This window comes from Portunus trituberculatus, chromosome 45, assembly GCF_017591435.1.
Source record: "Portunus trituberculatus isolate SZX2019 chromosome 45, ASM1759143v1, whole genome shotgun sequence".
Classification (NCBI taxonomy): domain Eukaryota; kingdom Metazoa; phylum Arthropoda; class Malacostraca; order Decapoda; family Portunidae; genus Portunus; species Portunus trituberculatus.
In genome coordinates this window covers 10,479,945-10,503,339 of record NC_059299.1, presented here as the reverse complement: position 1 = coordinate 10,503,339, position 23,395 = coordinate 10,479,945, and the positions used below count along the sequence as shown (strand labels likewise).

At 39.4% G+C, this 23,395-nt stretch overlaps 1 protein-coding gene across 1 annotated transcript; it reads left to right on the top strand.

The window, feature by feature from the left end:
• The first annotated feature begins 1,473 nt into the window (after nucleotides 1-1,473).
• Nucleotides 1,474-21,291, top strand: LOC123519339 (GDP-fucose protein O-fucosyltransferase 1-like). The gene is made up of 7 exons (XM_045280584.1): nucleotides 1,474-1,609; nucleotides 3,835-3,950; nucleotides 4,280-4,403; nucleotides 4,513-4,704; nucleotides 5,129-5,298; nucleotides 20,260-20,493; nucleotides 20,959-21,291. Exons 1-7 carry the CDS (start codon nucleotides 1,483-1,485, stop codon nucleotides 21,175-21,177), a joined length of 1,182 nt encoding a protein of 393 aa, XP_045136519.1. The 5' UTR covers nucleotides 1,474-1,482; the 3' UTR covers nucleotides 21,178-21,291.
• The last annotated feature ends 2,104 nt before the right edge of the window (nucleotides 21,292-23,395 follow it).

The window sequence follows — 23,395 nt, the reverse complement described above, 5'->3', positions numbered from 1 at the left end:
CGTAGGTAGGTATAAATTGTATATCGTTAATGAGCAACACATTCACCCTCTTCCTATATTGAGTTCTACAGACCACTATAATGTTACGTGATCATTATGTTGATATCACATAAAAATACGACGTTGATGTAAGTAACAGCTGAAGTCATTAAATTGCGTTGTATTTAAGTTGATACAACGTGAAAATACAACGTTGAAAATAAGTAGTAGTTTACCCTTCAAGAAGTCAACAGGTCACGCAGGGACGCTACAGAACACCTAACTTCTGATCTTTCTAAGATTTCTGATTGGGGCAGGGAAAACTTAGTGGTGTTCAATGCCTCAAAAACTTAATTCCTCCATCTATCAACTTCAGACAACCTTCCATACTACCATCGATCCCCCTCTTCTTCAATGGCACTCATGCAGGTGTCCCCTTCTTCTACACTGAATATCCCAGGCCTATCCTTTAGGCTATTCATAATATATATTGGAAACTTCACATCTCATCTCTTGCTTAAACAGCTTCTATGAAGTTAAGCGTTCTAAGGCGTATCCGTCAGCTTTCCTCGCCTCCCCAACTGCTAACTCTGTACATTCGTTCTAGTATGGAATACTGTTCGCATGTTTGGACTTGGAGGAAAGTGTTTGGAGGGGTTCCTCTCACACTGCTTGGTTAATTAAATAGGATGGAATCAAAAGCTTTTCATCTCATCAGTTCCCCTCCTCGAACTGATTGTCTTCAACCTCTTTTTCGCTGCCGGAATGTTGCATCCCTTGCTATCTTTTATTGCTATTTTCATGCTAACTGCATACCTCCCGTCCTCCCCTCCTCCTGCGGCCTCGCTGCACCAACAAGCTTTCTTCTTCCTCTTACCCCTATTCTGTCCAACTCTCTATCGCAAGAGTTAACCAGTACTCAGTCTTTTATACCTTTTCCTGGTAAACTCTGGAATTCCCTGCATATGTCTGTATTTCCAATTTCCTATGACTTGGCTTCATTCAAGAGGGAGGTTTGAAGACATTTGTCCCTATCCTTTGGCTAATTCTATCGGCTCTGCTGAAAATTAATTGGCAACTGAGTGGGATTATTATTTTACTTAATATTTTCGTTGCCCTTACATTAGAAAAACAAACAAACACTAGTTCACATTGAAAGAACGTAAAATATAACGTTGATATATGATAATAGTTTACATCATTATATTACGTCATATTTACGTTGATACAACGTGAAAATATAACGTTAATTATTGTAATTTCCCTCAGTACATGTTTTACGTTCTCATAACGTTATTCAAACGTCGAAACCAAACATAACCTAAATTCAACCAAAATACAACGTTGTTTACGTAGTGTACTAGCTGGGAGATTCTCAACTTTTAAAATACTTTTCTGTACAATATTTAAGTATCAACAGATTATTCTCTACTGTGTGTGTGTGTGTGTGTGTGTGTGTGTGTGTGTGAAGATCAAAATCAAGATCAACGACGTAAACAAACAATGGCCGGCTGGGACAGGGCGGGATCGGTATTTGCTTACTGCTTCATTCTCACCCTGTGTCTGCTGGGCGGGTATGAGGGACTGGAGAGAGACCAGAATGGATACGTCATGTACTGCCCGTGTATGGGTGAGTGAGTGATCTGTACAAAGCCGGTAACGGAACGATATACCTTTTCTGTATAGTCTATGTATCAAGAGTCCAGTAACAACATTAATACACTAAGCTTATGTCTTGATTTAGCATAGGGTATATTTCTCGAACTTCTGGAGAAAGAACTGAGTGATTATATAATTTTCTGTCCACCTGTGGGTGAGTGAGTTAGCTGTATCGAAAGATCAGAAACGAAATATTGATACTCCTTACCTGTGTGTTGGTTCTGCATAATCCTGAGTAATATTGAGGTGTTGGTCAGGAGCGTAACCATTGAAGCGACACTTCCTGATATGATTTCCAGTCATTCCTGCCCCCAACCCTAATCACTCCAGCCTATCACCCTGGTCACATCAATCGCAAGTTTGATATAAAGCTATGTTGAGTGGGCACTGTTCCCGAGAAACCATCCCGCGCGCTCGCCTCGATTCCCAGCTCCCCCTTCGCAGCTCCTCCACCCTGCTGATTTGACGTCACTTAAAATGAGAAATATATGGTATGTAGTTTTATTTTTGTGCAGGGGTTCCTTGAGACATGTCATGTATTTTAAGGGTTACGCAAGGGTAAAAAGGTTGAGAAATGCTGCCTTATTCGTCACCATATTCTCTCTCTCTCTCTCTTGCTGACCAATAGCGTGGCTTCATACTCGTATATGTGACGTCAAATCAGCTTGGTGTAGGAGCTGGGAATCAAGGCGAGCATGCAGGACAGTTTCTCGGGGACAGTGCCACTGAGTGCAGTGTGCTACTTTTGAGAAGTTGATTAATTTTTCACAACAAATGAACTTGTGCAAGCCAATGAGCCTGTGTACATAACAATTGTTAATGTAATGGTTAAAAAAAAAGTGACTACCAGTCACATTCCTTGAAAACGAGTCATTTTCCCCACACAGGTCAAAAATATAATTCCTAAGGCACTTACATAGTCACTTTATACCAGGGGCACAAGTATGTTGCTATCACTGGTCACACCAATCCCTTTGTAGCACGTACTGGCATGGATGGACTTCTGCTGAACAACAAATACATGGAAGGGGAGTCATGGTCAGAATGTGGTCCAAAGTAACTTTATTTCCTGTTAATTCCAGTAACTTGTATTTCGATGGCCAAACAACTTGGACTCTGCATGATGTGAATTGAAATTTTTTAAACTGAGAGCTTTGAGACAGATTCATACAAGTTTATCAGAGGCATTGCAGGTATTGAGTCCTGTGATGTTTCTCAACTTAAACAATAAATGTAAAACAAGAAACACATTTGATGAGTTCTAACACACTCATGGACTCGTTGTCATTCACATTTGTGCACACAGGAAGGCCCGAGTAATTTGGATCAAATTGAGGTGAAGCCAGAGTGACCAGAGCTGGAAAATTTGGGGAATGTAGTAACTAGGTCTGGGGTAACTTGTTTTACCATAATATATATCCTTTTCATTTTCTAAATCTTCTATTTCCTTCTCTGTTTTTTATTAACCTGTTTTTATGTATTGTGGTCATCTTTGTTTCTTCAACATTCATTTCCAAGCATACTTCAATCCTTTTTTTTTTTTTTATCAAGCCTTAAACTAACACTACTCCTAGCAGATGGGTGTACCTGCAGGCATGAGTTATCCAAGTATTTCACAGGTGACTCATTCCTTGCTTGACTAGTGATTGAAGCTGATACTGGAAATATATTCATGATTGTTTGATGTTTATTTTGTGTATAATATTTTATCCTCTCAGTGTTCATAACACATTTTCCAGTAGTTCCTCATTGATGATTAGTGTTTTGGTTGTTATTCCATGGATTCCCTCAATGTTGTTTACATTTCACACATCAGACCTTTATTTGATCATGCTTCTTGTCTGTAGTTCTTGGGTTAAGTTGAAGACCTTTAATTTTTAGGGTCAGTTCAAAAGATATGGAGAAAGAATATTTCTGGCCTGAAAATTCTTTCTTATTCAGACTAAGACCCCTTGACTTATATTTTGTTCAGGGATCTTTATTAAGGTCTGACCTAATCAAGTGCTGGAAAATATTTTATGGTCTATTGGCTGTTAACCTGTCTGATATTTTTCGTCTGACTACAGCAATTGGTACCAGGAGTCAATCCTTCAACTTGTGTACCTGTGGTTCTGGGCACATCTAGATTTGAGTAATATTAATTTGGTTGTCACATCATATTAACACTAATCAATTATTGTATATTTTTTTGTGCAGGTAGATTTGGAAACCAGGCTGACCACTTCCTTGGTGCTCTGGGATTTGCAAAAGGCCTCAACCGCACCCTGGTATTGCCACCATGGGTAGAATACAAACCGGGTAATCCTAGATCAGTAAGTTCTCATGATTCATTTTCATTCAGTGGTAGAACTTCCTCACTGATATAAATTACGAGTTTATTTTTCATGTCTGTTTTCATTGGGATATTTATTTGATAAGCTGCATCCTCCAGATATTTAATTGAAATCAACTTCATGTTAAATCTCATCTCATCTTTCTTTGGTATCTAGGTACTAGTTGAATTTAGTCATCTTATGATTTATTGAAGCATTCCATTTTTAGTGAAGGGTTTGGTATGTTCACTTTCAGAAATAAAACTGTATATCATACTTGCAAGGATAGGAAATTTCATATGTACTAGATGCTATATTGGGTGTTTCAGATCCAGGTTCCATTTAACACCTACTTCAAAGTTGAACCGCTCACTAAATTCCATCGTGTGGTGCTGATGCATCAGTTCATGGAGGAGTTGGGCAGCACTGTGTGGCCCCAAGAGGAAAGGATTGGTAAGATCTTGACTTGCCTTAATAGTGTGTTTTATAGAATCATTCTAGGATGAGGTGAAAAATGCCATGTAATCTTTAGATTTTACTGACCTCTCTTATGTTCTGCCAGCTTTCTGCTATGTCCCTCGTCATAATTCGGAAGGCTGCAATGCCAAAGAGGGCAACCCCTTTGGGCCTTTCTGGGATACATTTGGGGTTGACTTTGTGGGCTCTGAGTTTTACCGTGGCCTCACCTATGATGTCCACTATCAGAACATGGCTGACAAGTGGAGTGACTTGTACCCTCCCAGCAAGTGGCCAGGTGAGTAGAAATTATGTAATCTCTTTCTTTGATATTGATATGCATGTGCAGGAAAATATCTAAAAAAAAATTGAAATTATAATTGAAAGAAGAAAGAATGTACAGTATTAGGAAATCTGTGAAGGAAAATATTTCTGTATTTTATTTATTTTTTTTTTTTATTTATTTATTTATTTATTTATTTATTTTTTTTTTTTTTTAAAGCGGCTTACAGCTATATCACTGAAAACTATATGGATAGAGTTTAGTGTTTTCTTACCTCATGTGTTGTATAGTGATGTGAAGACTTCACCTACTTACATATATAGCAGAAAAACATTGAAAGTAGTGAAAGTAAGAATTAGATGCTCATTTAAAAAATCAAGTAATAAAAAGAAGAAAGCAGTATAGATTATGTTATATCATCCTTGTATGTATATTTTAGTGTTAGCCTTCACTGGAGCACCGGCGAGCTTTCCTGTTCAGGAGAATAATCGGGGCCTTCATAAGTATCTGGAATGGAGTGATGCAGTGCTCAATAAGGCTAAAAAGTTTATCAACTCTCTCCCCTATGGACATTACATTGGCATACACCTTCGCAATGGAGTGGACTGGGTGAGTACTAAGCACTGTTGTAATGCTGCACTTTATTAAACTGAATTTGAATCTTAAGCATGACATTTTTTTAACTTCCAATTACAGGCAACCCCCGTTTAACGAAGGTTCACACAACGAAATTTCACTACAACGAAGGTTTCGTTTTACTACCATCTGCTCGTTTAACGAACACCAAACTTGCTTTAACGAAGTTTTATCCAGGTAATTTTTTCCAAATTTGAAAGCCCCACCGTATCATGCAAGCTGACAGGCTTTTGAATACACCAGGAGCTGCTGGTACTAAGGCCTGGCTCAGGAGAAATCCTCAGACACCTGTAGAATAAAGATCAAAATCAAGCCTCTCGTGGACAACACAGGCGCTGCCGATACAAAGGCCTGACTCAGAAGAAATTCTGCGTCACCTGTAGCATCAAGATCACGTGCACCACTCACTCCCCAGTCAAAACATAACAGCGTCACCAGCAGCTCATCTTCCCTAGTTCAACTTACCACCAAAATGTCCTGCAATGTGGCCTAACGTTCCTAAGAAGACCAGGAAGTGTCTTACTCTCGAAGTGAAGCTGGGTATTATTCACAGACAAGAGAGAGGCCAGAAAACTAATAACATTGCTTGCCACCATCTTGACTCCATCTACTGTCTACTATTTTCAAGTCAGCAGACTCTATTAAGAAGACTGGTGAGACCGTATCTTCCTTGCAAGCTAAAAGAACCACCTGAACTCATGACTTTACAATGGATAAAATGGAAAGCCTTGTGGAAATGTGGTACATAAGTTTTGTATGCGGTGCCATGATGCGCACTTTGTTTACGTTCCACAGGTTGCCAGTTAGTGTATTTCCCGTTTCACTCTCCCTCTCTTCATAAAGTTAAGATCATCTACATTATAAAGTTACGTACATACATACATTAGTGTACATTATAATGACTTAAATTAAACTACCTAAATGTTTAACTTCATAATTTTTACTTTCATTAAACCTTTTACTGTACTATGATGCACTCTCGCTTTGCTTACTCTCAATGGAAGTTCAAATCAGGCGTTAAACTTGTTATAATCGGTTCGCTTAACGATGTTTCGCTTAACGAAGTGTTTTTTAGGAACGTAACCCCTTCGTTAAGCAGGGGTTGTCTGTATGCTATAAGTAATTCCTTCTGCTCATGTAGTGTTTATTATTGTGTTCCTCACTGAACCACACCTCATGTGAAGGACAGATTAAAGACAGCCGCTAACGTGCTGACTGCCTTTTCTGTGTAGTTACATAACCTATTTAGTAGTCCCTTATACTTCAGCCTGGTCAAGGGATGAGGAGGGCAGGAATTTACTTCTCTTAAGAGGAAGGTTTTAGTTGGAAAAGAAACTGATAAATATAAAATAAAAGATAAAAGAAAAGTTCAGGTATTGTAGTAATTAAAGATAAAAATTGTATATCACAGGGTAAAATTGTATGTGAAGCAGAGTCTGTAGTGTATATCGATCAGCTTATGGGGGGGTGACGTATCCGAGGAAAGAAGCAGAAGTTGCAAGGCATGTGATAAGGGAGGCTGGAGTTGTAGGATGGAAAGTTGAAGAGCCTTTGTATGTGCTTTATTTATTATTTGAGTGCAGTGAAAGAGAAGGCATGTCATGCATTACCTTGAATCCACAGTTGTATGTTATCTGTATGTTGTATGTTATCTGTTGCACATTGCAAGAACTAGAAATAGAAAGTACTAGATATAGATAATCACAAAAGTATCAAGGAGACAAGTGTTATGTGCTAATAATCATCAGTAATCACATTCAGTGACCACTGCATAAATCTGACCAACAAGGAGCGAGGCCATTCCGAGTTACATGAGTGATTTTTTTTCTCTTTCCACATTTTTTACGCCTGTTACTAATAATAGTTGATGTGGTCTTTGTAATGTATTGTATAAGTAGGTACTATGTACATGGCACACACACACACACACACACACACACACACACACACACACACACACACACACACACACACACACACACACCCACACACACAGCTCAGTGGTTAGAGCGCTGGCTTCACAAGCCAGAGGACCGGGGTTCGATTCCTATCCGAAGATCGGAAATAATGAGCTCTGAGCTCGTTCCGTAGGGTAACGTCTAGCTGTCTCGTCAGGGACTGCAGCAGATCAAACAGTGAAACACACACACACACACACACACACACACACACACACACACACACACACACATGGTGGAAGACCCAAAAAGTATGGCAGAACTGTTAAATAATAAGTTCCAGGTCTTTACAAAGGAATCCAAATTTGAAAGACCACAAGGTAATAGAGAGACCATCTATATGGAAGAGATTAAAGTAACCAAGCTTGAAATAAAAGAATTAATGAAGGAATTGGATGAAGAAAAGGCAATGGGACTGGATGAAGTCTCAGGCAGAATACTGAAAGAATGTAGGGAAGAACTAGTAAGTCCTATATACAACATCATAAAATGCTCAATAGAAAATGGAACAGGACCAATGGAATGGAAAAGAGCGGAAAGAAGGAAGAACCTCTGAATTAAAGACCAGTATCACTAACTAGTGTAATATCTAAGATGTGTGAAAGAGTAATAAAGAAACATTGGATCGAGTTCCTTGAAGACAACAAATTACTATCAAATACCCAATTTGGCTTTAGAAAAGGTCGGTTGTGTGTAACAAATTTACTGAATTTATACTCTAGAATAGTTGATAGGGTACAAGAGAGAGAGGGATGGGTTGATTGTATTTACTTGGATTTAAAAAAGGGATTTGATAAAGTGCCACATGCAAGGTTACTGTGGAAATTAGAGGAGAAGGGTGGTTTAAAAGGAAACACATTGAGATGGATGGAAAATTATTTTAGGGGGAGAGAAATAAGGACAGAAGTCAAAGATAATTATGAAGTCCAAGTGGAGAGCAGTAGAAAGCGGAGTGCCAGAGGGGTCAGTATTGGTGCCAATACTTTTTCTTATTTATATAAATGACATGCCAGAAGGAGTGAAGAGCTACATAAATCTGTTTGTGGACGATGCAAAACTGTGCATAGTTATAAAGCAAAAAGAGGATTGTGAAATACTGCAAGAAGACCTAAATAAGATCTGGGAATGGAGTAAAAAGTGGGAGATGAAATTCAATGTAGACAAAAGCCATGTCATGGAAATGGGAGAGAGTGAAAGACGACCAGTGGGAATCGATAAGATGGGAGATGGAGTAGAACTGAAGAAAGTAAAAAAGGAAAAGGATTTGGGAGTGACGATGGAAGAAAATAATCAACTGGCAAGCCATATTGATAGAATTTTCAGAGAGACATACAATTTGCTAAGGAATATTGGAATAACATTTCACTACATGGACAAAGAAATAATGAAGAAACTGATAAGTACTAAGATAAGACCCAGATTGGAATATGCAGGAGTAGTGTGGACTCCTCACAAAAAGAAACACATAAGAAAGCTGGAGAGACTACAAAAAATGGCTACAAGAATGGTCCCAGAACTTGCAGGGATGACATATGAGGAGAGACTCAAGGCTATGGATCTTCCAACATTGGAGCAGAGAAAGGAGAGGGGGCATCTCATACAAGTTTATAAATTGATAAATGGAATGGACCAAGTGGACAATGTGTATCTGATCCTGAGAGAAGAATATGCCAGTCGATCGAAGCACAAGATCGCATAGTAAGAAGTTGAGGAAGGGAAGATGTGTAAGATATTAAAAAGTATAATTTCCCACAAAGATGTATTGAGATGTGGAACAGTTAAAATGAAGAAGTAGTGTCTGCAACGAGTGTGCATACTTTTAAAGTAAGATTGGATAAGTGTAGATATGGAGACAGGGCCACATGAGCATAAAGCCCAGGCCCTGTAAAACTACAACTAGGTAAACACACACACACACACACACACACACACACACACACACACACACACACACACACACACACACACACACACACACACGGGATACCGTCGATGGCGGATGTGGTCGCTGAGCTCCAGAGCAATCATCTCTAATTCTACAGTTGCCATTGCCTAAGAGTAACCAAGGTGGGAAAGGAGCTTGTAATGTTTGTCCCGTCTCCATATAGTCATGTTAACTGTTGATTAGCAAAATAATGTCCAGGGAAGGTGAATATAAACTGTAGCCTGCGTTTGAGCCATCAGCTGGTTTGTTTACATCTGCGCAACATGACGGCCGTGAACTCGAAGGATGAATCAGACTTCACAGGATTTCAAGGAATAATGGAGAAGAGCATTTATGTGAAGAAAATTCTGGAGTTGGAAGGTAAAATTGAAAAACTGTTTGAAAAGTATGGGGGCCTGGAAACGAGTTATGACAATGTAATGAAAGAGTGCGCCGATATGAAGAAAGAAAATGCAATACTGAAAGAGGAAGTTAAGTTAATTAAAGTGAATTGCGAAAATGTGGAGAATCTTTAGGAAAAGTGATGGAGAAGCAGGCTGAATGGAAAAAAAGTCAGGAAGTGGAAAGAAAGGAGGTAAATTACAAAGTTGCAAGTCTGGAAAAGGAAATCAAAGAGTCTGGGGAGAAAACTTTGGGCCTTGCTGAAATTATAGATCAACAGATCATAGAAGAGAAGATTGCTGAGAAAGTGGTGAAGGTTATTAAGTCAAATGAGACATTGGTGAGGGAAACTGTAGACAAAAAGAGATGTGTGGTGATATTTGGTGTGGAGGAGGATAAGACACCGAGTAAAATGGAGAGAGAGAAAACATAAAAAGGTGATAAATAATATCATTAATGTGGTGCAGGAGGAGGAAAAGACCTAGTACAAGAAATAGAGGACTTCCATAGAATTGGAAAGTTCACAGGAGAAGGTATGAGGCCAATAAGAATCAAACTTAAGTCACAAAAGGATGTAGATGAATTGGTGGAGAAGTCATGGAGGCTAGCCCAGCAGGAAACAACAAGGAAGATTTGGTTGAGAAGAGATCTCGGTGAAAAGGAAAGAGAAATGTTAAATGAGTTGAGAAAGGAGGCTTTGAAAAAAATGAAGAGAGGACAGAAGAGGAGAAGAAAGAGTTTTTCTGGAGAATCTTGGATATGAGACTGAGGAAGTGGTTCATAACCCAGAAAAGTACAGCAAGAAAGGACTAAAGAAACTTACGTATGAGCGGAATGTAATGTATTCCAACATAAATGGAGTGATATCGGGATTTTAGAACTCAACGATTACTTGAGGGACAAGAACCCAGATATTGTGGGTCTTACTGAAACAAAACTGAGAGAGGGAGAAGACCTGATGATGGTTGGAGAAGGAAATATAATGTTTGGAAAAGAAATAGAGTAGGTAAGATGGGAGGAGGAGTGATGTTGCTGGTTAAAAAGATATAAAGGTGGATCAAGTGAAAGAAGGTATGGGAAAGGCAGAAGTGCTAAAGATCAGAGCAGAAACTAATGAAGGAAAAAGAGGCACTACATAGTGGTGTACGTACCACCTAAGACAAATGCATGGTCAGTACAGGAATATGAAGAAATGATAAGTGATACAGGAACATGTCTGGAAGAAATGTTGGGTGGCTGTGAACGAACTATAATGATGGGAGATTTTAATTGTAAAGAGGTGTGTTGGGAGGACTGGTCAATGGAAGGATCAGAGACAACATGGGAAATACACTATTGACACTGGCAATGGAAAATGTGTTAACTCAGTGGGTCAAAGAAGATACTAGGTTTGGAGGAGAGGGAGCATCGTCAAGACTGGACTTGGTCTTTAGTACAGAGCCAATGGTCATTGAGGAGATGAGGGTGGAGTGCCCTTTAGCAAAGAGTGATCATGCAGTTTTGGAGTTCAAGGTGATAGATGAAGAGAAATCTAGAAGAAATGAAGAATATAAAGTGGGAAGATGGAATTATGCCAAGACAGATTTTGGAAACCTAAAGAAATTCTTTCAAGAGACAAATTGGATGAAATTCAAGAGTGCTAAGGAGCAAATGAAAAGTGGAAGGAATTTATAAAAATATACAAAGAAGGTGAGAAAAATTTGTACCAATAAGACAACATAGAGAAGTTGGAAAGCAGGACTGGTTTAACGATAGATGTGAAAAGGCTAGAACAAGAAAAGAGGATGCATGGAAGAGGTGGAGAAGGAAAAGACGGATTAAGCAGTGGGAAAGTTACAAAAGAGCAAGAAATGAATATGTGTTGATTAGAAGAGAAGAAAGAAAGAAACAAGAAAAGGATATAATTGATAAATGTAAAGACCAACCAAGGCTTTTTACAGACATGTGAACAACAACATCAAAAATAGAGAAAGTATTGAAAGTTTAGAAGTAAATGGAGTATGCAGTGAGGATCCCAGGAAATGGCAGAGGCTATGAATGGATGCTTTCGGAAGGTATTCACAAAGGAGACTGCTTTTGACAAACCACTGGTAATGGAACAGAAAGGGATTATGAAGGAGTTTCAAGTAACTGTGGAGGAGATCAAGAATATGATGGGGAGTTTAGAAGTGAGAAAAGCTGTGGGACCTGATGGGGTATCAGGATGGATTTTAAGAGAATGCAGGAGCAACTGGCAGAAAAAGTTTGTGAAGTAATTGATGCCTCATTAAGGGAAGGTGTAGTGCCCCAAGACTGGAAAAGAGCTAACATTGTCCCAATCTATAAATCAGGTAACAAGAGAGACCCATTGAACTATAGACCAGTGTCACTTACAAGTGTGGTAGCTAAGATGTGTGAGAGGGTGGTGAAGAATAGATGGACAGACTTCTTGGAGAAAATGACATACTTTGTGAGTGTCAATTTGGTTTTAGAAAAGGGCGTTCATGCACGACAAACCTGATATGTTACTATTCGAGGGTGATAGATGTAATACAGGAAAGAGATGGTTGGGCTGATGGAATATATCTGGATTTAAAAAAGGCCTTTGATAAGGTACCACACCGGAGACTGATCTGGAAACTTGAAATGGTAGGAGGAGTGCATGGCAGTTTACTAAAATGGATGGAAGACTTTTGGTAGGAAGAGAAATGAGAACAATAATTAAGGACAGACCATCAGAATGGGGCTTGGTGGAGAGTGGAGTTCCACAGGGATCAGTGTTGGCACCAGTAATGTTCGCGGTCTACATAAATGACATGGTGGATGGGGTGTCCAGTTATGTGAGCCTATTTGCAGACGATGCAAAATTGTTAAGAAAAGTGAGATGTGACAAAGATTGCGAACTACTCCAGGAAGACTTGGACAGAATATGGAAATGGAGCTGTACATGGCAAATGGAGTTCAACACGACAAAATGCAAGAAATTAGAGTTTGGCAAGAGTGAAAGAAGAATCAGGAGTATGTACAAGATAGGAAATGAAGACATAAAACCAGTCATGAAGAAAAGACCTTGGGGTGACAATTACCAATGACCTATCGCCAGAGAGACATATAAACAAAATAATTGGAGAAGTATTGAACTTATTGAGGAACATAAGAGTGGCGTTCGTATATTTAGATGAAGAAATGATGAAGAAAATAATTACTGCAATGATAAGACCAAGGCTTGAATATGCAACAATACAGTGGGCTCGAACTTAAAGAAACACATAAGGAAACTAGAGAAAGTACAGAGGGCTGCAACAAAATGGTGCCTGACTTAAGAGATTTGACTTATGAAGACAGACTGAACAGAATGCAACTTCCGACCCTGGAAAACAGAAGAGAAAGGGGAGACCTGATAGCAATATACAGAGTGATGATTGGCATGGAAAAATGGATAGGGAAGATCTGTGTATGTGGAATGAAAGAATGTCGAGAGGGCATGGGAAAAACTAAAATGGCCACTTATAGGAGAGATGTGAAAAATATAGCTTCCTCATAGAAGGGTGGAAGCATGGAATAGTTTAGACGTGGAAGTGGTCAACGCAAGGAATATTCATGATTTTAAGAAAAGCTGGACATTAGTAGATATGGAGACGGGACAGTACGAGCATAGCTCTTTTCCGTATGTTACAATTAGGTAAATACACACACACACACACACGGTAGCTCAGTGGTTACACGCTGGCTTCACAAGCCAGAGGACCTTCATTGGCCGGGTGGAGATATTTGGGTGTGTCTCCTTTCACGTAGTGTTCACCTAGCAGTGAGTAGGTAGGGATGTAAATCGAGGAGTTCTGACCTTGTTGTCCCGGTGTGTGGTGTGTGGCTGGTCTCAGGCCTATCCGAAGATCAGAAATAATGAGCTCTGAGCTCGTTCCGTAGGGTAACGTCTGGCTGTCTCGTCAGAGACTGCAGCAGATCAAACAGTGAAACACACACACACACACACACACACACACACACACACACCCGGTAGCTCAGTGGTTAGAGTGCTGGCTTCACAAGCCAGAGGACCGGGTTCGATTGGCCGGGTAGAGATATTTGGGTGTGTCTCCTTTCACGTAGCCCTGTTCACCTAGCAGTGAGTAGGTACGGGATGTAAATCGAGGAGTTGTGACCTTGTTGTCCCAGTGTGTGGTGTGTGCCTGGTCTCAGGCCTATCCGAAGATTGGAAATAATGAGCTCTGAGCTCGTTCTGTAGGGTCAGAGACTGCAGCAGATCAAACAGTGAAACAAATGAACGATAATATTAGATATAAATGCCCATTGGGAAAGAGTGACCATGTAATATTAGAAATGGATATAGAAGAGGGAAAGGAAGATAGAGACGAATCATACAAAGGAGACCAATTAAACTACAGAAAGGCTGATATTGAGAACCTCAAGAACTATTTTAAAAAGGTTAACTGGGAGGAGATGGAAAACTCAGAGACGGTGCAAGAAAAATATAACTTATTTTTGGAAATATACAAAACAGGAGTCAGGGAATATGTCCCGAAATATAGACCTAAAGAAGAAGGAAAGAAAGATAAGCAGCGAGAAATGAATATGCTAAGGTGAGAAAGGAAGAAGAAAGGAACTATGAAAAAGACACTGTCGAAAAATTTAAGGAGCAGCCGAAATTGTTCTACAGTTTCATAAATGGAAAAATTAGGCAAAAAGAAACAATAGAAAGGTTAAAAGGAGAGAACGGGATGGTGGAAGACCCAAGTATGGCAGAACTGTTAAATAGTAAATTTCAGGAGGTCTTTACTAAGGAATCCAAATTTGAAAGACCACAGGGTAATAGAGAGATTGTCGATATGAAAGAGATTAAAGTAACCAAGCTTGAAATAAAAGAGTTATGAAGGAACTGGATGAAGAAAAGGCAATGGGACCGGATGAAGTCTCAGGCATAATACTGAAAGAACTAACAAGACCTATACACGACATCATAAAATGCTTAACAGAAAATGGAACAGCACCAGTAGAATGGAAAAGAACTGAGGTGGTTCCCATATACAGTAATACTCTGCTTAACGAACGTTCGTTGAACGAATTTCCGGTTTAATGTACTATATAAAGTTAGACCAAAAATCCGCATAACATACAACCACATCCGTTTTAGCGAATTTTCTGGGTTTGAATTTGCCGGATGAGGGACCGAACACGGTAGTTATGTTGTAATTGGCTGGCTCCTGGAGCTTGATCCAAGACTCTTTAACAATGTCAGAGCAACCTTTTGCAGCGAAATGGTATCCATGAACACTTGAAGGGATGGTGACAAGGTTGCTTTCAGGTTGCTCTGAGGTTGGTGGGAACACCACCTCTGGAGGTGGTGTTACTGTCTTATATATGCATATATGTTCACAAAACAACATTTCTATTAGCTTTTTACAAACCTTGCCCCAAGAAAGGATTGTTTTGTAATACGTAAAGTAAAATCTTTCATGGAATACCAAAATATAAAGCAGAGATGAGATGAGCCACAGACGAAGCGGGAGACTCACGGCATATATAAGACAGTAACACCACCTCCAGAGGTGGTGTTCCCAGCAACCTGGTGGTTGGTAAAAAGCTAATAGAAATGTTGTTTTGTGAACATAAATGCAAGAATGTGAGAGAATTTGTACGTAGCTCCTCTAACTTCCAATGACTCATATGACGTCATAAAAGTAGTGGTAAACTGGTGGCCCAATGTGCTGCCAAACGTATATATAATTTTTTTTTCTAACCCATGTGGTATGTTGGGGACCAGTCCAGAATGCATCCCCCCTATTTTCATTATTTCCTATGGGAAAATTACATCCGCTTAACAAATTTTCACTCTACGAACAGCTTTGACACCCCCTATCCTGTTCATTAAGTGGAGTATTACTGTATAAGAAAGGAAGAAAGGAAGAACCTTTAAATTACAGACCAGTATCACTAACTAGTGTAATATGCAAGATGTGTGAAAGAGTAATAAAGAAACAATGGATCGAGTTTCTTGAAGACAACAAATTATCATCAAATAGCGTATTTGGTTTTAGAAAAGGTCGGTCATGTGTGAAAAATTTACTGAGTTTCTACTCTAGAATAGTTGATAGAGTACAAGAGAGAGAGGGATGGATTGACTGTATTTATTTGGAATTAAAAAAGGCATTTGATAAAGTGCCACATGAAAGATTATTGTGGAAGTTAGAGGAGAAGGGTGGCTTAAAAGGAAGCACATTAAGATGGATAGAAAATTATTTGAGGGGGAGAGAAATAAGGATGGTAGTTAAAGATATGAAGTCCAAGTGAAGAGCAGTAGAAAGCGGAGTGCCACAGGGATCAGTATTAGCACCAATACTTTTCCTCATATATATAAACAACATGTCAGAGGGAGTGAATAGCTACATATATCTGTTTGCAGATGATGCGGAACTGTGCAGAGTTGTAAAGCAAAAAGAGGATTGTGAAATATTGCAGGAAGACTTCAACAAGATCTCGAAATGGAGTAAAAAATGGGAGATGGAATTCAATGTGGACAAAAGCCATGTCATGGAAATGGGAGAGTGAAAGACGACCCGTGGGAATCTGTAAGGTGGGAGATGGAGTAGAACTGGAGAAAGTAAAAAAGGAAAAGGACTTGGGAGTGACGATGAAGGAATACAATCAACTGGTAAGCCATATTGATAGAATTTTCAGAGAGACTAAGGAATATTGGATTAGCATTTCACTACATGGACAAAGATATGATGAAGAAATTGATAAGTACTATAATAAGACCCAGATTGGAATATGCAGGAGTTGTGTGGACCCCCATAAAAAGAAACACACAAGGAAGTTGGAGACTACAAAATATGGCTACAAGAATGGTTCCAGAATTTGAAGGGATGACATATGAGGAGAAACTAAAGGCTATGCATCTACCAACCCTGGAACAAAGAAGGGAGAGAGGGGATCCAATACAAGTTTATAAATTGATTAACAAAATGGATCAAGTGGATAATGAGAAACTGATCCTGAGAGAAGAATATGACCTTAGAAGCACAAGATCGCATAGTAAAACACTGAGGAAGGGAAGATGTCTGAGAGATGTTAAAAGATGTAATTTCCTGCAAAGATGTGTTGAGACTTGGAACAGTTTGAGTGAGGAAGTGGTGTCAGCAAAGTATGTGCATAGCTGTAAAGAAAAATTGGATACGTGTAGATATGGAGACGGGGCCACACGAGCGTAAAGCCCAGGTCCTGTAAAACTACAACTAGGTAAACACACACACACACACACACACACACACACACACACACACACACACACACACACACACACACACACACATACACACACACACACATAAAGACTGAAGAGGAAGATCTGGGAATAACCGTGACGGAGGGGCTCTCGTCAGAGGTTCATGTAAAGAGGAAATCTGGTGAAGCGTACAATTTAGTAAGGAACATAAGAACTGCATTCTGCTACATGGATGAAGAGATGATCAAGAAGTTGATTGTTACAATGATTAGACCCAGGTTGGAGTATGCAGCGGTACTTTGGTCTCCAAGAATGGAAAGGGATAAGAGGAAGCTGAAACGCGTGCAGAGGGCTGCGACGAAGCTGCACCAAACCTTGGTGAATCTGTCTTATGAGCAGAGACTGGAAAAATTGAGTCTGCCGACACTGGAAAAAAAAAGAAGGGAGAGAGGAGACCTTATCACTATGTATAGGATTCTGTCTGGCAGTGAGAAGTTGGACCATGATGATCTGGTGGTGAGGGATATGAGAAGTGGGAGGAAGCATGGGAGAAAAGTGAAGATGAGTGTGTGTACAAAGGACAAAAAGAAATACAGTTTTCCAAAAGAATTGTGGGGATCTGGAATGGGCTGGAGAAAGAAGTGGTTGAAGCAAAAACAATTCATGGATTTAAGGAAAAGTTAGATAACAGTAGATATAGAGACGGGACAGCACGAGTTTGAACTCCTCCTCCCGTAAACAACAACTAGGTAAATGCAACTAGGTAAATACACACACACACACACACACACACACACACACACACACACACACACACACACACACACACACACACACACACCCGGTAGCTCAGTGGTTAGAGCGCTGGCTTCACAAGCCAGAGGACCGAGGTTCGATTCCCCGGCCGGGTGGAGATATTTGGGTGTGTCTCCTTCATGTAGCCCCTGTTCACCTAGCAGTGAGTAGGTACGGGATGTAAATTGAGGAGTTGTGACCTTGTTGTCCCGGTGTGTGGTGTGTGCCTGGTCTCAGGCCTATCCGAAGATCGGAAATAATGAGTTCTGAGCTCGTTCCGTAGGGTAACGTCTGGCTGTCTCGTCAGAGACTGCAGCAGATCAAACAGTGAAACACACACACACACACACACACACACACACACACACACACACACACACGCTGACGACTGTTCGAGGCGGACGCAAAGAAAAGCTCCAGGTTGGGTTACTCCGCCTATACCTGACCATGAAGCCCAGCGTACCTGATGTGTAATAGTGGGTAAGGGGGGCTAGATTAGTGACCTGGTCTCCATAGTTGCATTGAATTTTGTATATGTCAAGGACCATGGAAGGAGATAAGGATATACACAGTGCAGTCAGTGCTGCTGCCTATATAATATATAAAGGAGCCAAACTGAGAGATAGGAGTGAAATTATTGAAACTTGTCTAGGATTAAGGCAGCAAGGAGATTGGAATAAAGAAAGAGAATTCCGCAGATTTAGGGAAGGATTATTTCACTGGACAGAGAACTTAAAGTTCTGAGGGAAATGGTTGCTAGGATTCTTGAACAACAGGATCAGCTGATTGCAGAGAACCTAGAGCTCAGAGAGAGGTGTGAAAAGTTAGAGAGCACAGTTACTATGAATAAGGACATGAAGAAAACTCTGGATGAAATAAAAAGGGAAAATAGTTTGCACTTTTGCCCTTAAAGGCAAATGTGCAAACTATAAAGTGGCACTGCTGGGATTTAAAAAAAAAACTGGACACCAATGTGGAAACAGGAAAACAAAACTAGAGGAATGGAAGAAGGTCTGGAAAAAAGAGTAAGTGAAGAAAAGTGAACTTTGCTGAAGTAGTTAAGCAACAAATAAGAGAGAAAATGAAAGACACAGTCATACAAGTAATCAAAGAAAATAAAGAATTAGTGAGAGATATGATGAACAAAAAGAAGTGCATGGTTATATATGGACTAGAAGGAAAAATGAATCCTATGAATTTTGTGAGGGAAAAGGAGAAAGAAATTGTTAAGGAAATTATCTAACTGATTCAAGATGAAGAACAGAGCTTTGAGAAAGAAATAGAGGAAATATACAGACTTGGTAAATATAGTGAGGGAAGCAAGAGACCACTGAAAGTTAAAATTAGATCGTAAGTTGGGTAGAGGAAATATCAGTGAGGACTGGAAAGATGGCTGGTAAGGCAGAATGTAAAAATATATGGATAAAGAGAGAGATGAATCAAGTAGAAAGGGAAAAAGAGAGAGAATTGAGAAGTGAAGCTAAGGAAAAAAAAAAGGGGAGGACAGAGAATGATAAGAAGAAATTCTACTGGAGAGTACTGGATGTGAGGGAAGGAGAAGAAAAGCATTAAGAAATATAGATGGATCTATATCAGGATGTTTGGAAATGAGAGATTATGTATTGGAAAAAGGACCAGACATGCTATGTGCCATGGGAGGTGGTGGCTTAGTGGATGAGGTGGTGAGTGTGGGATCAGGCAGACGTCCACACTTAGGTTTCAATCCCACCACAGGTCGCCTTGATACTTTGCCATTTGTCAAGTGGTTTAAAGTTACCTACATGTCACCATGATACCCAGATTTTAGGTGGTTACACTAAAGATGTGCTTAGGTGGTGATATGGGCCCTAATATGGGTACCACTATAAATAAAATTGCCTGTACCACTAATGGGTGGAAGCTTAACAGCACTTCCAATATTCTTTAAGTTATCTATGGGCACTATAGGCCAGGACCTAAAAAAAAAAAAAGAAATTTATAACAAACAAAGTTAAGCGAAGACATCAAGAATAAATTTTAAAGATCAGAAGGGGAAAAGCAGGAGGAGTATTGATATAGAGAGAAGTATTGATATCAAGAGGATATATACATGGAGGGGGTACAGTACGAAGATGGACTAGCTGAGGTTTTAAGCATAACAATTAGGACCAGTGGGAGGGAAAAAAAGGAATATCATAGTTGCATATGTGCCATCAAAGACTAAATGTATATAAGACAGTAACACCACCTCGAGAGGTGGTGTCCCTAGCAACTTGATAGCAACCTCATTACCGTCCCTCCAAGCATTCATGTATGCCCTTTCATGGCTGGAGGTTGCTACGATGTTTCCCATTGATCTTGGTGCCAGCAGTGCTATGGCACAAGCACCTACCGTCTTGAAACTTCTTCATTTGTTGAGTGGTTTAAAGTTAACTACATGTCACCATGATACCCAGGTTGTGGGTGGAGGTGTAATTGCCTTACACCAAAGATGCACTTGGGTAGGTGATATTGGCCCTAATATGGGTACCACTATAAATAAGATTGCCTGCGCCGCTTCAAATAGACCTACAGGCACTATAGATTAGAACATAAAAAAAGAAGGCTTTACTGTATACAAATTTTGAATGACATCACTTTTTGCCCTACGCCAGGTCAGGGCTTGTGAACATGTGCACCACAGTCCCAACCTCTTCGCTGCACCTCAGTGCCTTGGTTACCGCAATGAACATGGGAAGGCCACCACAGAGCTGTGTCTTCCTTCCTTCAGTACTATTGTCAAGAAGCTGAAGCGTGTTGTCAAGGCCACAGGAGCTGCCAGTGTGTTTGTGGCTTCAGACAGTGACCATCTCATCCCAGAGCTGAGCAAGGAGTTGAGGAAGATGAAGGTAGGTGAGATTTTGTTTTCCCAGGAGAGAGAGATTGTTCATCATTTTACAAGTGGCTTGTTTTTATGATGTTCTTTCTGTTTCCACTTTGTGTAAATAAATTAGTTCAGCATTTTTTTTTCTATTTGTTAGTTATCAATATTGTTTTTATGTACTATTTATGCATTTTATTAAGCTTTTCTGCAATAGCTGATCAGGTTTTATTTTCAAACTAAACTGTCTGTTGTATATTTTCACTTTTTATTTGTTTATTCATTCATTTTCGTGTACATCAGATTAAAACTCTTCTAAGCTAGTTATACAACAGACTTCAGTTTAACACTATACTTGGAAGCCCAGCATTGTATCACTTTTGTTAGATTTGTCAGAACTAAATTATTCAGTCTAATGAATTTGATCCTTTTTCACTGAGTATAATATGACTGATCCCAATCATATTTTGACCTGTCTTGACTTTCTTTCAAGGTGAGTGTACACAAGCATGAGCCTGCTGATCCCCATGTCGACTTGGCCATCTTGGGTCGTTCCAAACACTACATTGGCAACTGTGTCTCATCTTTCTCTGCCTTTGCCAAGCGGGAAAGGGATGCAGCAGGCTTCCCTTCCTCGTTCTGGGCATTTCCACTAGAGAAAGAGAAGTCAGCAAAACAGTCTGCCTCAGCCACTCGCCATATTGAGTTATAGCGCACATCAGCTCTAGAGCATGAGTTCTGACAAACTTTTCATTCATCTGAGGAGTGTCTCTGTCAGTCTTCCCATCGAGCAGAGTGAAGAAGCTATGTGACATTGAGTGATATATATATATATATATATATATATATATATATATATATATATATATATATATATATATATATATATATATATATATATATATATTTAGGAATCCAAATATGTCAGAATGCCCTTATATGATGCCCTTATATGAGCTAATGGGTCTTCATGGGAAGGAGAGAATTGGAAAATAGTTGCATGAAGTTTGGAATTCACAGTTTAATCAGAAACAAATATGTTGTCTAAAAGCAGGAATGTAGGCAATTTTTAAGTTTAGAATAAAATTAATACATTTTTTAGTAAAATGGTGCCCTAATTGCTTTCTCCATGAAGGCACAACTACAATGTCTAGCAAAGTTAGTAAGTCATCTGCTGAGTTAAAGGAAGACCTGTCTTGATGAGGAAGAGATGATGATGGCTTTTTATATACATACAAAATAAAAAAAAGGTTCCTAGACACAATCATCACAATAGGACTAATTATCACATCTGTATTTTAGATGCCATATTTAGTGAATAGTTGATACTGCATGTTATTCAGTGTTTACAATGATGCATACAGTACACTGAAGCATTTTTCCTATTCTGTAAGTGATGATAGGGATTCACAGATATTGTGTCCATCTTCTTCTTAGAGGCAGCTATAGTAAAACTAAATTGTACTGACCCATATGGTGTTGTTCACCATCCTGCCAGCTCTCCAACCAAAACATTCACCATATACTACTCACAGTTCTCTAATCATAGAATTATCAGCAAACATTGCTCAAGGAATATTCTGATTATTTAATTAAATATCAGGTGATGCAAATAACTGTTATATGCCAAATCAGAAAAGATATTTCATTTACATGTATGACTATGTGGCATATCATGTCAAGTGACGTTACCACTTGACCTGAGGCAGGATTTTTTTGGGGGAAGATAGCATGTCAAGTCACCATGCACATGGAAATCTTCTCGCTTCTCCTCTGGTCACCACAATGGAAGGACACACTGATACACCCCCATCTTACTATGTGTTGTTCAGACAGACCAAGGAAAAAGTCTCTAGTCAATGGTTTTCAGTAAATAAATCAGCTTGGGGGCAATAACCAATATAAAATACTGTCTCATCTATATTTCTTTTCACTACTCATTACATTAGACTGGGTATTTTGAGAGGACTTAACAGTAAGTATTCTGTAAATTATTAGTATCATTTTCACTTCTATGACCAGCACCTTTACTTCACTTAATTTACTTACAACATAATCACCGGCAGAGATCTTCATGTCTCTAGTCCCCCTCCCCACCTTTTTTCAGCGAAGTGATGCTGAATAAAGAAATGCTATTCCATTTCATTTAAGTAATGAGAGATATGGTAGCGTCACATGGATTATCAGCCTCACCCTGTGGGTCAGTACAATTTAGTTTTACTATAGACTTCTGAATGAACGGAAGCAGTGCCAAGTTTAGCTCAGCTGTGGATGAGTCCAGTTATAAGGAGCACTTTAAGTTGTGTGGGTGGTATGGGTAATCTCTCCTGAGGACATTTGCGGATGTTTCTATTCTGCTGCCTCTCGGTAGAGAAATTCCTAGGTTGTGTGGGGTATCTTTGAGATCCTCTGTCAGTAGAGGACAAGTCCTCGACACCTTGTTGAATATGGGTTAGCTTGGTGTGAGGTGACATCTGGTGTGGAAACTGTTACTTTGGGTTCAGTGATATTGAAATGTTTCAGCACAACTAACCAAAGTAAGCAAAGTATAAATCCTTGTCATCTGTAACACAATCATTCCATTGTTTCTGACCTGTCCTTATATGAGAAGGTTGGCTGCTTCCCTGTTCTGTAGATAAGACAATGATAGTGGATTATTTGTGGATGGGAGAAGCAGAATATATAATATATATATATATATATATATATATATATATATATATATATATATATATATATATATATACATATACATATACAGTAATACTCCGCTTAAAGAACGTTCGTTTAACGAATTTCCTGTTTAACGTACTATATAAAGTTAGACCAAAAATCTGCATAAGGTACAACCACATCCGTTTTAGCAAATTTTCTGGGTTTGAATTTGCGGGTGAGGGACCGAATGCGGTAGTTTCGTTGCAATTGGCTGG

Bases quoted from the DNA above. Each gene is read 5' to 3' on its own strand.
- LOC123519339 (XM_045280584.1), top strand. From the start codon at position 1,483: ATGGCCGGCTGGGACAGGGCGGGATCGGTATTTGCTTACTGCTTCATT. The intron at 1,610-3,834 runs GTGAGTGAGTGA...TTTTTTGTGCAG, and splicing joins CATGTACTGCCCGTGTATGG to GTAGATTTGGAAACCAGGCT. The intron at 3,951-4,279 runs GTAAGTTCTCAT...TGGGTGTTTCAG, and splicing joins AACCGGGTAATCCTAGATCA to ATCCAGGTTCCATTTAACAC.